Source organism: Ischnura elegans, chromosome 1 (assembly GCF_921293095.1).
Source record: "Ischnura elegans chromosome 1, ioIscEleg1.1, whole genome shotgun sequence".
Taxonomy (NCBI): Eukaryota; Metazoa; Arthropoda; class Insecta; order Odonata; family Coenagrionidae; genus Ischnura; species Ischnura elegans.
Window position 1 is genome coordinate 20,247,529 of NC_060246.1, and position 19,285 is coordinate 20,266,813.

A 19,285-nucleotide genomic window follows, 5' to 3' on the forward strand; every position below is an offset into this window, starting at 1 on the left:
GTAGGGCTGAAAGAATTTATTTCTATAAGATTCTATTGGGTAATGCAGGACTGAAGTCTAGATTTTCCGCCTGAATGAATGTATGCTAGGGGCTAGCTTTGATATTTTATCTAGGTGGAGATGAGTAAATGAGGAGAATGTGCGAATTGCGAGCGGTGTGAGTACGGGGGGGAGGGGAAGGTGTGTCGTGGGTGGGGGGTGCATAGGTGCAAGGGAATGGGAGGGGAGGGGGTGTCAAGGACAGCTGCGCGAATCAATGCATGAATGCAGCATTATGTCCACGAGGGAAAGGGGGGGGAAGGCGACAGGGGTGAGGGCATACATGGGTACAGTGAATAACAACCTTGTTCCATATCCTATCCGGGATTGTTTCATGCACCTAATCATTCCGAAGAACCTCGCCTGGCCATAACAGATTTATACTACTATGGGATCGTAGGCTTTCCAGGAATATAATTGCAGGACTTCTTCTCAGGTTTTCCACTGCGTCAGCTTTATCCTAGCCGATGTTTCGGGGCTCGAATCGAACGTCCTCATCTGGCAGATTGGTGTCAAACAGAGGTTCGTGATCGCCTTTTATACTATTTTATGCACTTAAATATATTAACTTACTCCTTCCTTCATTCACACAACGCCGTAAGTGCAAATATGCATCAATGCAAAAGAAGGAAAACATATGGGAGAAGGATAGGAACGCGTAACAGAAAATGGGCGAGGTCAACGGTGCTGTGGCAGATGGAAAATGGCAGAAATCAGAGGGTAAAAATGCTACTGGTTCTCATATTGATATTTTCCATTTCCAATACATGCTCCCAAAAAGGTTGTGGGAAATGCTGAAGATAAAAATTTATCGGAGGTATTATCGTCCTAATAATGCAATTTATACTTTCGGTGAACATAATTCCTGCACCACTAATCCTGAGGACAGCGAACAAACTTGGAGAAGTATAATGGTATTCAAGCATTTCTAAAGCTAAGCTGATAACCTGGGATATTTACGTTCCAATTATCTTGAAGGTTTTGAACTCGAAATGGGACAAATGCAAACATAACTGTGTTTGCTCGTGAAGACTTTAGATTCTTTCAAGAAGGACTCATCTGAAGGCTGCCATAAGATTATGATTAAAAATTCAAGTGCTTTATTCGGAAATTTCATTTTTCCTTACATTGTAGCATATTTTAACGCGCAGAGTGCCGGGAAGCGCTATCGCGCTCCTCCTGCAATGTCACTCTTAAATGCTGATAGTTCAATAATCGTTCATTAGTGAGTTTTCATTTTATTTTAACATTAAATATTTTCGTTAAATCATAAAAATAAACTCACATTACCAAAATTTCGTCAAATAATACAATAAAAAAGTTGAAACCACATACAAGAAAGATTTCCAAAAGTTTTTAAGTATCTAACTTTAGTTGTTTTTGTGGCCTAATTTGTTTCCTAACCTACTGCAAATTCAGCAAAAATACCTCGGCATTTTTGGTATAATACCTAGAAAATAGGTTGGCACTGAAAAAGTTAATTTTTAATGAAAGACATGCGAACTAAGTAAAAATATTTATCCTGCCTTAAATCAGCCGAGACCTTGATTTCTCAGCACTCATGGCTACTTAAGTTATAAGGAATTTCATTTGATTTTTTTTCTAATAATAACATGCCCGTTGGATGGTAGCCAGTGGATTCGAGTATGTGTCATGTTGAGGGATACAGGGATATTATCCTTTGCATCGACCGGCACCTAGTTCCCGGGCGGCTGACTCTGCAATGTCTGGCTATTCAGCGACCGTGTTCTAAAATGTTTCTATGCTGTGCTTCATTTAATTTTGCATGATCTCGTAGTTTTTAATCACAGTATTTTCTTACAATGTAACTCGGAGGCGGTTAGCGGAGACGCTGGTGGGATGGGTTCATTATATCGGTACAAACTCCTGATAACCGGTTGACGCAGCTATCTACTCTGTTCTTGTATCGGCCAACCTTTTTATTTGTACGCAGGCCTTATCTTTGACATCCTTCGTTAACGGTGTGACATGTCCAATTCCAAACCTTCCCTTCCTCTCCTCTTGTCAATCATTCGACGATGTTCCACTTAAGGCCAGTGTGTGATGATACGGCCGATGAAATTGCCCTGCGTCCTTATAAAGACATTTTATAAAGGTTTCTCTTTTCTTCCACTCTCCCGAGGACAGTTCCGCAGAAGGAAAATCATCTGCCTTGATCGGGAGTCGAACCCAGAATTTTATCCAGGTGCTCCACCAGACAAGAGGCAGAGAAATTTTGTACCTCCGCGGAGATTTTGGCGATGATGTCCGGGTTCGAATCTGGGTCAAGGCAAAATGATTTTTCCTCCGCGGAATTTCCGCGCATTGGTGGGAGGTTCCGCAAAGACAGGACGCTGCTTAGCCCCAGGTTACTTCTTTGAATAATACCGCTGTTTAAGGAAAGCCGCTGGAAATTCCGCGGTAAGTAATTCCTTTGATCGATTCTTGGAATACTTTCTGGGACTTCATCACCATGAAGTTAGTCAGGAATCGACTGGCGAACAAGCGATGTGAAGAGTTTAAAATTAAACGATGCGCTACTATTCATACTTCTCTTGGAATACCAAACTCAACCGATTTTAACGTCCTCGTGTAATTTTCAAGGGTATTTTTGAGTTCAATAATTTTAGTATTTTAGATAAATCGTGAAGAAATAAATCGTGTAAGTTTTATTTTACTCCCGTGGGTGATTCTATTTTATCTTCGTTCGTTCGAGAGAGAGAGACACAGGCTTTTTCGGTCGGTGCAGTGGTGACGAGCAATAGTGAGGGAGTTTAGATCATGAATGAAGGCCCCCCTGTGGCGGCAGTGCCTTTTCTGCGCCGCTCATTGCCCCCCCCCTCCACCCCCTCAAACCCACCCCCTATTGCCCGCTCCCCACACAGCGTTTGCATCTGGAGGGGACGGCCTCTCGTGCGACGCTGCTGCCCTCCAGCGGCCTTCTCGCGTTTTTAGTGCCACAATAAACCGTTTCTCACACACACACGTTTTCATTTGAACAAAAAAAAAGACTCAAAAATTTGATGGAAGGACTTGCTGACACTGCCAACCATTCGGTTGAACGGTGCTATAGAACATCGAGGAACTTTAAATTTTATTCCGGGTATGATTCGCGAAGCATACACAGACTATTAGGTGGACCATGGAATCGACTATATCAGCTAGAAAATCTAATTGATAGGCTTAAGGTTGTACGTTGTGGTAGCAAGGATTAAGGGAGCACTTACTCGAATGCAGAGGTTATTCGAAAATATGTTGAGGTATTGACACAGGCCTTTGGTGTCTCGGAAATATCAACCACCATGTATTTAATTTCCCTTGACGTAGTTTGAGGTTCGTAAATTTTATGGCTGTAGTTAGTGGCCATTGACTACTGACCGAAGGGTCCAGATATCGAATTCTGGTTGAAGCCCTAGGACGCCCTGCCAAAATTTTGCTGGTGCGGGGTGTCCTTGGGAAGGATGCAAGTGTGAAACTCAAACGCTTGTGGCTTTGGTCCGTGATGGGGTGCTACACTTTCATCCATCCAAACAGTGACGTCTGACTTGAGTACGTATGTTTGGTTGCTAAGGGGTTGTTCAGGTGTGATGCACGAGATCGCTGGAAGACCTGCTTTGGAAAAAAATTGTATTGAAAGGAATAAATTAGTTTGAAAGACGGTTTCATGTGATCTGCGTTACAAAACCAGCCTTCGGGATGAAACACTGAGTAGTTGTGGCTGCAATGCGATCAGGAGTGATATGGATCGGCCGGAAAAAGCGAATCTATGGCTTGCAGCACTAGTGTCCTCTCGCGGTCGGGACCCGCCCCCTTGGGGATAGGGGTGCGGGAGGGTGCAGACGGCAGCGGCGCCGGGTGCGGACGTACCTTTGGAGTCTGGCTGCATCTTGAGTCCGGGTGTCGCTTTGGTTGGGGGCGCCTCGGAAGGCAACAACAACACTCACACAACACAACACAACACTGGCAGGCACTGTGGACACGTCGCCGTCAATGCACTGGTGAGCACGATCCTTGTGTCGGGGGTATCCAGTGGGCGACGAAGAGAGTCACCCTGCGCCGAGGGTTCCCTTGTTGTTGTGCTTTCTAACCCCCCAACCCTTTTAGTCTCTTGTGCACATTTGAGCAAGGGGAGGAGGGGAAAGGGGTGTTTTGTCGTCGTGGAGGGGGAGGGGTGAGGGGGAGGGCTGTATGTAAACGCAATTCCCTCCCGCGCTCACTTTCTCCTCTCGACCAGCGAAGAGTACAGAGATAGGAAAGATGCAGACGGAGTGGAACACGGGTGAAACAAGTGAGGATTAGGAGGGGATTATTGGGAAGGCGTACAGAAAGGATAGAGAAAGGATATGTAGGACAGAGGTTTGACGGAGAATGGAGGCAGAGATAATACAGGGAAAGGATAGAAGGAGGACAAGGCAAGGAAAGAGAGAGAGGATAAGAAAGAGATAAGGATAGGATAGAGATAGGATAAGGAGAGGATAAATAGAGAGGCTAAGGAGAGGATAGACGGAGGATAGGGAGAGGATTAGTAGAGGACAAGGTGAAGATAGAGAGAGGATAGAGTGAGGATAAGGAGAGGATATAGGGAGGATAGAGAAGGGATATAGATAGAGGATAAGGAGAGGATAGATGGGGGATAGATAGAGAGGATAGATAGAGGGGGAGAGGCGTTCCGTGAGAGCGGCACCCTAGCCGTGTGCTCCACCGCTCTCCACTCCTGCTCTCCGCTCCGCACTCGACTCTCTGCCTCTGACTGTGGACTGGCCTCCTCGTCCCGGCGCCAGCGAGAGGGCGGGCGGGCGCCGGCGCCTGCGCGCTACACGCACTCCCCCTCGCCCCGGGACTTCGTGCTGCCGCAATTTCCAAGGCTCGCACGCCCGTGCCTCACGGTCGCCTCCGGAAACGAGGGGTGCGGGCGTCGAATCCCGACGCTATGCCTACCTTTTGTCTCTACTACTCCGTTCTCCTAGACCCATGGCCGGTGGTCGACGAATAACGCGAGACTGTGATCGTGCATCGCCTCCTCCACGTATAAGATTTTTCCTTCAATCGTATATTTGCAATTCGTGGAGTTCACTACGTCTTTTGTGGAAACAACTTATGAAGCCGATGGTTCAGAGTATAATACTACCTCAATAAAACTTTTATTAAATGATTTATATTATTAAATATCTACCACGGTTGATTACGTGATTATGTGTCACGTTATCATTTAAGAATATCAACCATATTTTATTTTAGCCCCAATCCAGGTACCATAAAAATTCTCAAATGTCGGCTTGATATAAAGTGCTTCACTAAAGGAGAACTCTACGAATGACTAATTTGCGGTTTAAGAATTTAGAAGGTCAATGGAATTGCTATATTTGCTTCCCTTTTTGTCCGAGGCCGTTGTAATTGCTGTAGTTACTTTAAATAACCTCATGGGATGGAATCTCCGCAGTCGCTCAGCTCGCAAATTTCTTTTCTCTTCGCAAGTCACCCTTCCTCTAGTCTCTTGCTTTGAATGTGGTTGGTTGAGCCTGAGTTTCCCGATAGTGTCCGCCTTTTATCTCTTAATCTTCCCTCGTGTTGTGTGAGTAGCTCATTTATCTCTTCATTTATGCAATGTATCTCACGTTACTATGTTTATACCATACTTTTTGCAAAATTCTTCTGTTTATTCTGTTTTCTCGGCATCTAATGAATTTCATCTTGTCATAGCATTTTTATGAATGAATATTGTGACTTTCCTCATTTCTATCTTCAATAGATAATCTTTTTTCAATAGTTTTCCAATTTTGGAGAACATTTTGTTAAATGAAATGCACATGAAAATTCCATTCCATTTAATTTCAAATAAGGCGTGTTTCGACGTCGTGACATTATGCCTAAGTGTTTAAGAATAAAATTAGTACAATTAGGTGTAAATGCCATCTACACTCAAGTTTGATTGTAACAGATATAAATGTATCTTTACCTCTATCATAGTCAGTGGAGGAAATGCCATCACGAAACGTCATGTTGGTTTTTTCAAGAGGCGCCTGCTAGAATATTGCTACAAAAATCTATACGTTTTTATTAATAAATGCGTTATATATTTTGAGAACGTAACTTGGGATGTCCCGCGGATGGAATACGCTCAAGGAATCAGTTCTTCCGGATCAAACATAAAATTTAAATGCCTCAAGTGGGTAAGCAGAATTCCCTTCACCGCTTCGCTCTTTCACCGAGACACTCTTCTGGACTTGTTGTTGCTCCATATACGCCCCACATTGCTCATTGTGAACCCCACTGCCTCTCCATGACGAGGAATCGTGAAAGAAAATAATCCAAGGCCGATAAATTATGAATTTCTTTTATTATTTTCGACCATTAGAGATAGTTATTTTTAGGGTTGTGGATTATGAAAAAAAAAATGGTTCGTGTGGCTTGAAGCATTTGGGGTGAATATGAAAAGGCGAGCCATATCCTGATTGAGTGCACGAAGCGTGTGTTATAGCTCCAGCAATAGATTTTCAGGGACTAAAAGGGTGTGTTCGCTCGACCCGTCTTTTTCCGAATCACACGATCATTTCCACCTTTTTCCATTTTTTTAATTCCATCACTTTCTGTATGTACAACTGTCGTTCAATTAAAAGACAAGCGTGGCGTTACAATTGCTTTCAAGGTACGTTTTCATGAATGCGTCAGGCGCGTTCGGGCGCGACGACACGCGTCATTCTTCGCGTGAACTGTTCTCATGAAAGCGAACCTGCGCGTAGGAGCCTCCCGCGAGCTATCTGCAGCAGATAAGCGACAATAAAACAAATGAAAAGTGACGACCGCGTATGCTTCCACAGTAGCGGTGTTTTAAGTATCTTTTGTGGATCATTAAACCCTAATTAGTGTAATTCTTCCATTTTATCTGGCAGCCCATTAGTCTCTGCTGAAGTTAATGCAATAGCAATTGCTAATTTAAATTAATAAAATAGCAAAAAGGGTGGCCAAGGTCTAGAGTTGTTGATTAGTTACTGGTTAAGATGAATCAGTCAAAAAGACAACAGCGAAGTGTATAATTTGAGATTAAAAAGATCATTATTTACATTAATACTGTGTCCAATAGTTATTCATGCAGCGAAAGAAGAACTAATTTCATAGTCTCATCCACATGTCAATTTGCAGTAGGTAGAGAGAGTGCGATATTTGTCACGCAGAGATTATCATCTGGCCAACTCACCTTTTGCTGATAAATGCAATGATATTACTACTCGAGCTTCAACATTCATAACTTTTGAGAATCATCAGAAATTAAAGGTCACCATATCTTCCAATCCAACAGAAACTCTTATCTCCCTCCAGGCTTTCTATTTGAGATTTCTGTTTCGGTATCTGTTGTCTCCGAAATGGTATACGTAAGCATATTTCTCCTTAATTTCGGATACAATAAATTCATCAACTGAATTACGCAGAAGACTTACGCAAGCAGCCATGTTGGCGAGTTTCACGCGTTTCATGTTCAACTTCGGGCGACGCATCTCGCGCGAACTCGCGCGACGGTTTCCAGGCTTCTGATTGGCTGAAGATTCCGTTTTCGCGTCTCTTTGCCCGAAACGTGTCCATGAAAACGTACCTTTAGCGGCCGTGAGTGCGTTAGCGACCACCGGTGTTTTTAGCGACGGAAAAAGAGTGGTGTTAAAAAGGGAAGGGGTTTCCATCCCTGAAGCCGTCGCGGAAAAAGATTGCCTTAAACGGTCATTTTTCCACCATCATTGAAGTGAACGCTGAAGCTATCGCTGGAAAGGAACGGAAAAAGTGATCGTGGCTTTAAGGTCATTGTTTGGTTCTATTTTAAATAGTTATCAAATGCTTTCCATGATTCATCCTGAATTTTACTTTCATTCCGCTATGAGCTTATATTTTTCGTTTTGGTAGTCCTCCGTAAATCCATTTTCACGATAGTTGCATCTTATGAGGGTGATTCAATTTGAGAAAAGTGTCGAACTCGCCGCTTATTGAGTCATTATTGGATTACATTTCATGACTCGGGATAATTATTTTCCTTCAACTGCCTGCAATACATCAAAATTGCAAAACCATTCATATAGTACTTTTGGACGTCGATGGGCTCGTATGTTTTTGCGAAAACGTGTCATCTGCTTCATAGTGGGACACTTCACCCATTGCACCAAATTTCAATCCAGTTTATTGCAAATTTCACTGACCAATGTATTCATGCGGAAGCTCATACCGAATAACTCTGCATATACACGACATAGTATTCTTGCCTCTCAAAAATTCATGTCATATCAATACTCAACAGTATACTATTTTAAACATCAACCTTTATCATCTTCTTTCTCCGTTCCATTTGTGAATGGCATTTGTATATTAATGTTTGTGGCAATCATATTAATTGAGCATATTAATTTCATTTGACTTGGATATATACGACCTTGTTCCGCTACTTTTCAAGGGCTCTTCGATTGTGGTTCACTCTTAGTTAAATTCTACGGATAAAATACGATTCAATCACTCCAAAGCGTGCCTTTATCATTTTATATTTTGCATAATATTTCAAATTTTGTCTGTATTCCTGAAGACGCTGATTTAAACTTTGAATTCTTATGATAGGTAGACGCAAAATGAAAAACATGATATGAATAATTATTCAGAATTTGCATTTATACTAATTATACTATATAAACAAGGAAACTCGAAAATTACTCCATAAATTTATTTATGATGATTTTTTTTTAATTTCAGCCTTTATTGGATTGGAAAATTAATGTAGATACTTAGAATTACTCTATTGGCTATAATTGTGATATAAATTTATCCTAAGTCATTAGATATACAATTAATTTTAAGTATTGCTAGAATGGAAATGTTATTTTAATTTTTTTCACCGACGAGTTTGCAGAGAACACAGAACTCTGAAAACAGCTGTTGTCACTGCGCTTGTGCCTCCTCTTTTGTTTATTATCTCATTATGGAGTGGTGATTTACTTCCCTCCGTTCGTCCGGGATATATATTTTCGGCGTTGTTCAAACGGCCATTTGGCTCGCACCCAAATGTGTTCTCGGGTCTCGCAACGGTCATCTCATGCATAAAAAACAATTGATATCCTCTCGGCTTGGCTGCCCCCACCCACCTTCAAGTCCTCCGCGGCGGTAGCGTCTCAAGAGGCTTTTTCTAGGTCGAACGGGAGTTCCGTGGGCCCCGTGCAAGACCGGAAATGGGCGCTGATTGGCTCTCGTGAGGGCCGATTTGCAGTCATTGGTCAGTTTCGAAAGGTTCGCCTTGAGAAACATTGTCGTGGATCTCGTCCTAATTATTTTTGGAAGCGGTATCCTCAGAAAATAGAAAGACGATTGATTTCCAGGTTTACTGTCTCTCATGAGGAATATTTCATTTGAGAAGAGTGTTTTGCTCATTCATTTTATGAGTCATAACTGGAAGGAAATCTTATGACTCAGGGCACCTCAACTGCCTGAAATCCATAACGATCGCAGAATTATACTGCGAGGATTTTTGGATGTGGATGGGATTGATCTCTAATTTGAAAATGAGTCATATGGTATTGTTGAACGTGGCAATTGTTGAAATTTGTAATTGTAAGTAATTTTTGTTGAATTGTTGTTGGTTGAGTATTGTTGTAAGTGGTAATTTAATACATAGGTATGAAAGAAAGACTAAATTGATTAGAGGGAGTGTAATAATGAAATTATGTAATTCTCTTGCTTAAGTATTCTCCGAAGTTTCCCCAGCATGTAATGGAAGGCTATTCGGGCTTTCCATCGGGTGAATTTTGACACGGCTGCCGACGTTTCGGTGACCGAGATGGTTCCCATATTCAGAGCTGATGTCAACATTGACCCGATGGGAAACCGGACTAGCCTCCCAAGGCTGCTGTTGGTGGTGGACAATAGTAAGGATTCCCGAAGAATAGGGCCAAACAGTACACTCTTAGAAAGGTAGAGGCAATATTCGCGAATATAGCAATTTTAAGTGCAGCTTATTTCAAGGATATCCCTACCCATTATTGCAATTATAAGTGTAAAACAATGCCGATATGGTATGCATAATATTTCCATGTAGTTTACATCACAACCATATAAACACACATCGTTTGACTGGACAAAGTTAACTCGAGGTGGGCCCAGACCCGCTTACCGCAAGAATCCAAGTGCTCCACCGACGGCAGGCCCTCGTTTTATTATTTGGTTCTGGCTGGGATTTCATTATAACATTTCCTAAACATTCTAAAATTTCTTTTAAATATTTACCGCGAGGGTTTTATATAGCTCACTAAAAACAGCTTTCTTATATATAACGCCCTTCGATGGCGCCTTCACACTAGAGGCTTGCAAAGCGCCTACCAATCTCGTCAAAGTTCAAGTTTGGAAGTCGAAGGGATGTATCTATTTGAAAATGAGTAATCTGGTTCATAATTGAACGTGGTAATTGAATACAGAAGTGACAAAGGACTAAATTTATTATAAGGAGGGTAATAATAAAACCATTCACTGCTCTTGCTTATGAATTCTCCGGTGTTTCCCCTGCGTGTATAGTCATGGAAGGCTGTTCAGGTTTTCCACCGGGTGAATTTGACGTGGCTCCGTGCTTTCGGTGAAATTTAAATCGCTCGGCAGTGGAATCGAACGTATCCGCTTTGGTTTAGAGTTGATCGAGTGTGGCTGTGCTCGACCTCTCTGTCGCCTCGAGTCCGCGGTCGGTCGCCGCCAAATATGAACGGGTTCGGGAGACTCGACAGGTGGCTGGGCGTTCGCTCAAATCAGTAACTGGTTGGAGCGCACTTAGGAGCTGCAGAAAGAGAGACATGCTTCGTTCAGATTACGATTGTCCCAACGATCGTCCCAACGACAGTTGGCCGAACTAGCAGTGTGAATGCATGTCCTGACAATAGTTCTCGTAGTTCCTAATGTTTCCACTTTACGATCGTAACCGTACACGGCCGCAGGTTTTCGATTTCTATGTTGCAGAAATCTAAGGCTTTAAGAAACTCATTTAAGTGGTTTGAAATCCAAGAGGACTTCATTAATACTATTAATACGTTTAAGTACAATTAAAACATTTATTTAGGCCACATTTTCTCATCGCGTAGCTGATCTATTCGTTGGATTAAAAACATTAATAAGACGTCCTACTTTTAATATACGATTCCTTTCTTATGCAAATTAAGTTGGTGTTTTTTTATTGGTCAATATTTATAAAAACCATCCTCCAATGGCGATCCACTTGGTCTCCCCTAGAATGGGGTTTGCGACCGTGCATGGGCCACCACTGAAACAAAATTTTACTCTAATGATCTCGCAGTATTATTCCTTAAACTCTTCCTCTGAGATACACTCTTGCAGTTTATTGAGTACATAAATATGTGAATTTTCTGAATTATAGTTCACGAACCAACGCAAATCTTTAAGAAAATCATTAAAAGACAAACCTCTTTCGAGGAAAATGCTGAGAAAGGATTGCTGTTCTCTTTCCCATACTTAGTGATATTATTATCATTGAGGGTTCACCTCAAGGATGAAATTCGACATGAAAAAGTAATTAAGGAGAATATATAATAAAATATGACTCTAAAAGATAATAGTTAAACGAAAAATAAACCAAAGATAATTTGAAAAGTACTTGTTGATTCATACGATCGCTTTATTGGTCTTCAAATGGAGTGTACATCGTTTTGTGTTCGACAGTGAGTACTTCATTCAAAAGATAGGATTGCATAGGTGAGGGTAGATCTCACCCTAACATAAGTGACAGTTTAAATTTTACGCACTAAGGATGGGAACATGGGAAATGTATCCCTAAATCGAATATATTATCTGTTCTTTGTAATATTTGATTCAGAAAAATTAATGTACGGTCTGAGTTATTTGTACCTGAGAATACCAGAATACTTTGGTTATTGTTAGTAATTAGAGTGAATGGCAAAGGCCCGATTTTGTGTTGTATTGGGATCACGTCTGGATAATCTGCGTTTCCTTCAGGATACGACTCTATGATCCGCCGATACCCCCTGTTGGTGCTAACAACTGTTTCCCTTCTAATGGGAAGGGCCGCCGGAAGTGGGTATCCTTGGCGACCGCGAGGTCAGTTGCGAAAGTGCTTCCACCTGGGGAGAGCATGCTGCAGTGAACGATCGCGTGAGAATCCACTCTGTCGTGTTAAAATTAGAGAGCGTGTTGAGAGCATCATAGAGATAATGTTGAATTCATGAAGGTGCCCCTTTACTTGCCGTTGCTCTGCTTTCGATACTCCCCAAGCCAGCTGCTGGAAATGGGCTCGCTCACCAATTACGCCGTGCAACAAAGTGCGGGGTCACAAAACAGTTTTCGAAAATGTAGCATGTGTTTCGACCTCCTGAGTTGGAAAATGAAACTCAAAATATCTCATCAGCCTCAGTTGTTGCACGAATCGAACACTATTGCATTATTTGACAATGCAATATATCAATCTCTTCCACTTCAATTCATTTTCTGAATATTGCGCTCCTATCCTCTATTTATTTTTTTCTGCGGTTCTTTTTTAATGAAATTGTAGGTAATTAAATGATATTTTTTTAGTTTTTAATAAACGTAGAACGGTGAAATTAAGAGTGATTATTATTTCATATAATAAATTATCTAGCTCAACACATCGAGTACACAGCTATCGCTAATTGTATAAAATTATTTTATTACTTCCTATGAATCATGTTTCAAGACATATGAGTACTTAATGAGTGCATAATGGATGCTTTAGCATTGTTAAGCTGACAAAGTTTTTATATTTTCCCCTAATTAGTGCTAGAATTATGAAAATATGGTGACGAGCCACTCTCGCCATTGCGCGATTTGCCATCGGAAGTTCCTGGCGAATTGGACTCGCCATTTCAGCGCTTGTGGTCAACACTTTGAGTGCCGGCCGCTTATTTGAAAGCCCTACCGAAAAATCCAGCCATTTTACTAAATTCGCAATTTTTTTTAAAACATTAGCATCAAAAATATATTTATATGGATGTGTATTTCAATAAAAATGGACTTTTTTCTTTTTATTGAATGAGTTGAGTAACATTTATTGCTAAATTTTAAATATATTTTTTAATAATGAAAACCTGCTGTTTTTGAAAAATAAAAAATTTGCAACAAATGATGTACCGCCATAAAATGCATAATATTTTTTTATCATGATCAATTTGAGCCATTGAAACCATGTAAATCATACAAAAGCATTGTTCCAAGCAAATCATTCAAAATTATGGATGACAAAAAGGATCACTGCACCATCAACGAACGCTTCTTTCCTCCAAAGAATTTTCACACAAAGTAGGCTGAGATAGGGGTGCCGGTAGCTGCAGCGGACATTTCGTCCTCAAGATATTAAAAGAACTCTTTTTCCATCGAGCAGTTGATTTTTGAAATAACAGAACCACTAAGCAGTAAACTTGAAAAGAACCACGGGCGAAATATTACAGCTTCATGCAAACAAATTCAATAAAATATATAGACGTAATATTACGTCCACGGCAATCCTCAGAAGGATTAGCAGGACGTAATATTACGTCCATTGCACGCAAAGTGTACTAGAATGTATCCTATGAAGTGTAAGATAGGGACAGGGTTAAAGGTTCCATCAGTACACCCGTGAAATGAAACAAATGTACTAGAATATTTGGGATGCTGGGAAACTTTAATCCATCAGAACAAAACTTAGAATTTATTAAACCGTAATAAGACCTATCCTTCTATATGGAGCTGAATCATGGGTTACCGACGAAAGAATGGAATAAAAATTAATTGTCTTTGAAAATAAAGTGTTAAGGAAAGTTTTTGATCAACAAGAGAGAATAGAACCTGGAGAATAAAACACAGCAGGGAAATCAGGGACCTTTTCGACTCGCCAGACGTAGTAGCTGAAATAAGTTTTTCCTGGATGTACACAATTACTTATACCACTTTTTTTTATATATAAGAGCACAACCCGGGTTTCAATGAATAATCATCATCATCAGGCTCTTATTATGATTTGTTTATCTTATTGTTACCTAGTTACTTGATGAATTTTAAAACGGACGCCAGAATAGGGGAAAAGGACGGGTAGAGGTATTCATTTGTAAGAGTACTGTCTTGACTTTCAATTATTTTTAAAATTTCTAACTGTTCCCTAGAATCCAGTTTAAAAAAAGTGGTATAAGAAATTGTGTACATCCAGGAAAAACTTGTAATGGAATACCACAAGGTTAACCAAGAATTAGTGAATTTTGTAGTAGCTGAAGCTAAGAGCCGCAGATTGCGATGGGGAGGGCACAGAATACGAAGAGAGCAAGAGGCCCTAGTAAAACAAGTCTGGGCAGAAAACCATGATGGGAGACGACCTCCAGAAAGACCGAGAAAAAGATGGAAGGAAGAGGTGCTGATTTGTATGGGGGAAAATGAGAGTCAGCGAGGCGGATGCAGAAGTTAAAAAGAGTTGGAGGCAGACAGTTGGCGAGGATAATTATCATTTAGGGTATAAATGACCTTGGGAGTGAGTGGGTGGATGCTTCACCGTTAGCACACAGAAATTCCATGAGTGGGATAGATGGATAGTCCATGCCAAGAAAATCAAGAAATCGCGGAGTGAAAGTTGTTGTTTTGAATGTTTGGTTCCACATTCTCTGTTCAAATCTGTTCGCTATGTGTGCACATTTCCACATCTTGTAGTTTACTTTTACTCTACTTTAACTTGATTGCCATACAGTCACTATTTACCCATTTTCATGTGGAAGATTGATTATTGTTTATTATTTTCCTCATAACTGCAGGTGATACGATGCTGAGACTATGATTTTCGAATTCGACCGACAGAAATACATTCGGAACATCCAGTTTCGTGAAAAAAGTTCCTCATTGTTGCTCAGTATTATTCGCGATTGACGACTGCGATAAGAGCTTGAAAAATAAGGAGACATGCATTATCGTTTATCAATCCTTCACGTACATTTCCAACTATTTGCGGCGAAAACTCGACGACCTACCCCTAAGTTGATGGCGTGACGAACACTTGACGAGCGCGTCACCGCTTCTCAGCTACTTCTTGGCCTTGAGCATTGGAATGATATTGATCATTGATGTTTACACTCTTGTGAGCAATTGTTTACTTCTGCCAAAAGTTCCCTCTGAACCACGAGTAAATGAACCAGAGCTCTAATGACATCACCAACTCGTGCAAAATGGTCGGGAGGGTTTATTTCATCCATTCGTTATTGACGAACAAATTTATGACGTTGAAGCGGTTATTCACTCTAACCGGACGAATAACCGATCCTAAGCTGTTCCTTGGCCTTGCGTATTGGTTTCGCATGGTTCATTATTGTTTGCACCCTTGTGAGCTCCCAATAAAAGGTTCTCCGTGAAGGGGTAAATTAATCGGAGTCCTAATTACGCATAAAAAGTGGGCGGCAGCATTCTTCTTTTCTCGTTTTAAACTCATTAGAGAATTTATGAATGGATACGATTAATTTTTGTCCTGACCAGTATTGGGGAGAGTGTTGAAAAAAATGAATCGGGATCGATTAAAATAAATTACGCTGTCAAATTTTAATTAATTATTATTTAATATTTATCTTAGAAAAAATTATTAGCAGGATTACGAATACGCTTAAAATTTATTTAAATTTGGATCCTGTACTTGATGCTGTTGCTATCAATATGTTCTCAAACAATGAGTACTCACATATAAACCAGCATTTTCACTATTTTTTGATGCCATTCCATAAAATGACAATCATAATAAATGATTTAGGCACTTGAAGCATAAATAAATATGCTCTGTCAAAAATGCACGCCTGTTGATGGGATTAATGTAGCTAAAAATGTCTTGCGTTAAGCGCGCGTGGAATTAAAATTTTCGCCATTGATTACTAAAATATGACGGTTTTTTGCACGAGATTTGGGGTAGATTAGAAGTAAAAACTACTTTCTTAATAGGGAATCAATAAAAAGTGAAAATACCAAATGTAAGAAGCCAAATACTTCCTCGTCTTGTTCCAAAGAACCTACCTAAGCGTCCCACGCTCTCTCCGTTCTTTCTTCTGCTTGCACATTCCTTCGGTTTCCGGTAGCTCTAGTCCCACCGATAGCTACTGCAACATCAGCGACCAACGGTTCCCACGCCTCCTCAATGACAGCGAATGGAAGAGATGAGTGTCGTGGTGGTATTTGGAGGAGGCGACCGACAGCTGAGATCATTTGCGCCATGAGGAATGGGTAAGAAGGGAAGGGTGGAGAGAAACCCGGCGTCGGCATTGGCATGCTCTTGACGAAAGGCGCCAAGTGGACTACGGCTTAACGTCCCATTCGACGGACGGAGTGTTGCACTTGAAATATCCTCCACACTACATTCAAGCAGGGATCGGGTTGTCTCTGAAAATTTTCTGCTACTGCCGGGATTTGAACCGGGGCCCGCCGAGTGGGAAGCCAACACTCTAGACACCACACCAACGCGATCCCCGAAATTGATGAAAGTGTTATTTGACTAGTGGTGGTGAGATGAGTGTCGATCATGTGGTGAGTCTTAAGGTGGACTTCAGAGAGCAAGCGGCTTCGCAGCGGACAATTGACCGCGAGATGTAGAGTGTGTAACAGTAAATAAGTGCAGTAAAAAGTGTGATCTTAACCGCGCCAAATCTTTTGATTCTGTTCCCTGTACTTCCTCTGACGGACCCGTCGCGGTCGCAATTTGTGCACAAAGATGTAATCGAAGAAAAAAATCAATTACTTTAACTTCGTTTCATTTAAATCACTCGTTATAACTTATCTCTCCTTTTCATCCACCGAATTCTCATGACTTGCGGTTTTGATTCGGAGTGAAAAAACCTCACTGCGCAGTCAAAAATATTTAATTCTCTCAGGGATGATGTTTGGGAGTTTCAGACCTCCATTATTTCTTTATTTAGCCAAGTTTAATATTTGGGATTAACAGTATTTTGTACCCTCGGGATTCCTTGGATAATTATTTCATCTGACTTCGTTTGAAGGAACGGAAAATGAACGCACTAGTACCACTGACTGCGCTAAAAGGGAAAAATCTTTTTTCTCTGTTTTATTGTTCAATAGTAATCTAAAATGAGTCTCATTATAAATCGCTGGGATAAATTTTAATGGAATGATAAATCTAATGATCATTGGTCATCATCTGCCAGCAAACCGAAGATAGGTTATACGGAGGTCTCCACTCACTCATTTATCTTATCAGATATTATTTCAAAAATTACTTTTTTTTCCGTTTTATATCTTTCCTCACCTGCTCCACGTATCTAATCCTAGGAATTTCTTTGACATCTTCCCCGCCACTTTTCCATCAACGATCGTTTCCATATCATGATCGCGCTTTAAAATGTTAATTATTATCTTAAACTAATTAAATATTCGATTAATGATGATTCCAAGTAATGTTTACTATGGATTTTCTCTAAGGGAGATATAAACATTGTTCTAACTGTTTGAGTACTTGTGTGCTTGTGCTTGTTGTTATTTACTTGAAAATACAGCTTTTTATGCAACTGACTCAGCGAAAGCTATTAATTTTTCTGAAGCGTATAAATTTTCCGTTTCTGATAACGTGAGCCTGATATATCTAATTATGTCAGTGCCTGTTATTCATCACGCGTTGCTACTCCATTTTTCCCTTTGTTTTATAGCTGTGCGTGATGCGTCGCCATGGTTTCGTATGAGATTGGGGGAATTTTCGCGATTGTTTGCTCCGCCGCAGAGGCGGACGCGACTTCTAGATACTCATTTGTCTCGCTCGGTGTCCTCCTCCTCTGGTTGGTTGGTTGGTGGGGGGTTTAAGGGAGGGTGGTAGTGAAGGGGGGGGGGATGAGGTTGTTGTTTGAGCAGCAGCTTCCCCTCTCGAGTGCTCTCGAGGCGTCGTCGTCGAGGGACCAAAGGGGTCGAGGTCACGATTGCTCCCCCGTAATCCCCCCCCCCCTTTCCCCCGCTCTATCATCGACCCACCCCCCTTCCAACAAACACACTTGCTCCCCCTGTATCTCTCTCTCTCTCTCCTACCAACACTCATCTCGCTGTAATACTCTCACTCACTTGGCGTTGTAAAGATTGGTTCGTATGGGTGTGGGTAGAGGTCACCACAGTCTGTTTTTCAGTTGGAGATTTTGATGGCTCCAGAGGAAATGGGAATTTTATTCCTCATGGAGCCAATTTGTGGAAATTTCATTGCTATAAACATGAGCAATTGGAAATTGTAGACCCGTGTAAAAGAAACAGATAATGAGCAATAAAAAAAAAAGATTTCTACAGACACATGAAGCTCCTCCGACTTCTCTTTACCTGCAGAATTTTCTACCATATGTTCTAAATATGTTCAGAGGATATTGACGAAATCTTAAGTTTTACTCTGTGAGTGCAAAAAACGTTTCTGTCCCATATTTATCGCAGCTTCGCATTAGATCATCATCTACCTCTTTCTTTCAGCTCTTCGTTTAAATGTATTCCCCAATACACAGTACACTCTAATACGATTCTTCAGATACAAGTAAATGGTATAAAAAACACCCTTGCGAACCGCCACATGCTTTACTCCGCGCTATGAACCACTGGCGAATGAATGCCACTCATTCAGGGTTGGAGTTCCTTTTCCTGAGCGCTTTTCCGCAGCGTGCGGAATTTTTGTTTGGGACATTCGGAGACGTGGCATAGGATTTGAACTCAAAGCTCTTGGATCGAAAGACGAGCGCTTTGGGATCTCACTTTCCTCAGTAGCTTCGGCGAGCGTGCAAAAAACCCAGTCCTACCTTTCTAACCTTGCATGTATTTTCTATAGGAATTACTAACCATTGGCAAGTTTTGTCTTATGAATATAAATGTATATTTTGCTAGTATGCGTGATATTCCTTTGGCGGAGCGGTGTGCATGTGGCTGTCCTTTTGCATGCTGTATGCTGGTGATTGGTCACCCGCTGCCAAACATCCTACACCCCTACAGGTGGCTCACAGGGTATCATGTAGATGTAGATGAACCGCGTTCCTTATTCGCCCAAGATTGTGAACGCCTCCGCTTGGGCCATAGGAAACCTCCCAAGCGGTCGACCCGGCGGCTCTCACCGCACGGCGATTAGCGTTCATTAGCTTCATTAAAGGTTTGGCCTTTGATGGATTTATTTGGGAGGGATAATGGATTTGGAACAATTACAGAGGGAATTTTAAGTGCATCAAGTCCTGGGTAAAAATAATATTTTTAGGTATGATATGGTATTTTGAGGAGGCGACCGACGCGACGGCTA

The 19,285-nt window shown here is 41.2% G+C and overlaps 1 protein-coding gene across 2 annotated transcripts in view; it reads right to left on the reverse strand.

Moving 5' to 3' along the window:
- Nucleotides 1-19,285, reverse strand: part of LOC124156650 (GTP-binding protein Di-Ras2) — a 240,944-nt gene that overhangs the window by 89,116 nt on the left and 132,543 nt on the right. Inside the window, exon 1 of one of the 2 annotated variants that reach the window (XM_046531310.1) lies at nucleotides 3,907-4,621. The exons of the other annotated variant lie outside the window; for it this stretch is intronic. Coding sequence (XP_046387266.1) covers nucleotides 3,907-3,925 — 19 coding nt within the window. The 5' untranslated portion in view covers nucleotides 3,926-4,621. Of the gene's footprint in view, nucleotides 1-3,906; nucleotides 4,622-19,285 lie in introns of those variants that run through there. 2 annotated transcript variants of the gene reach the window in all.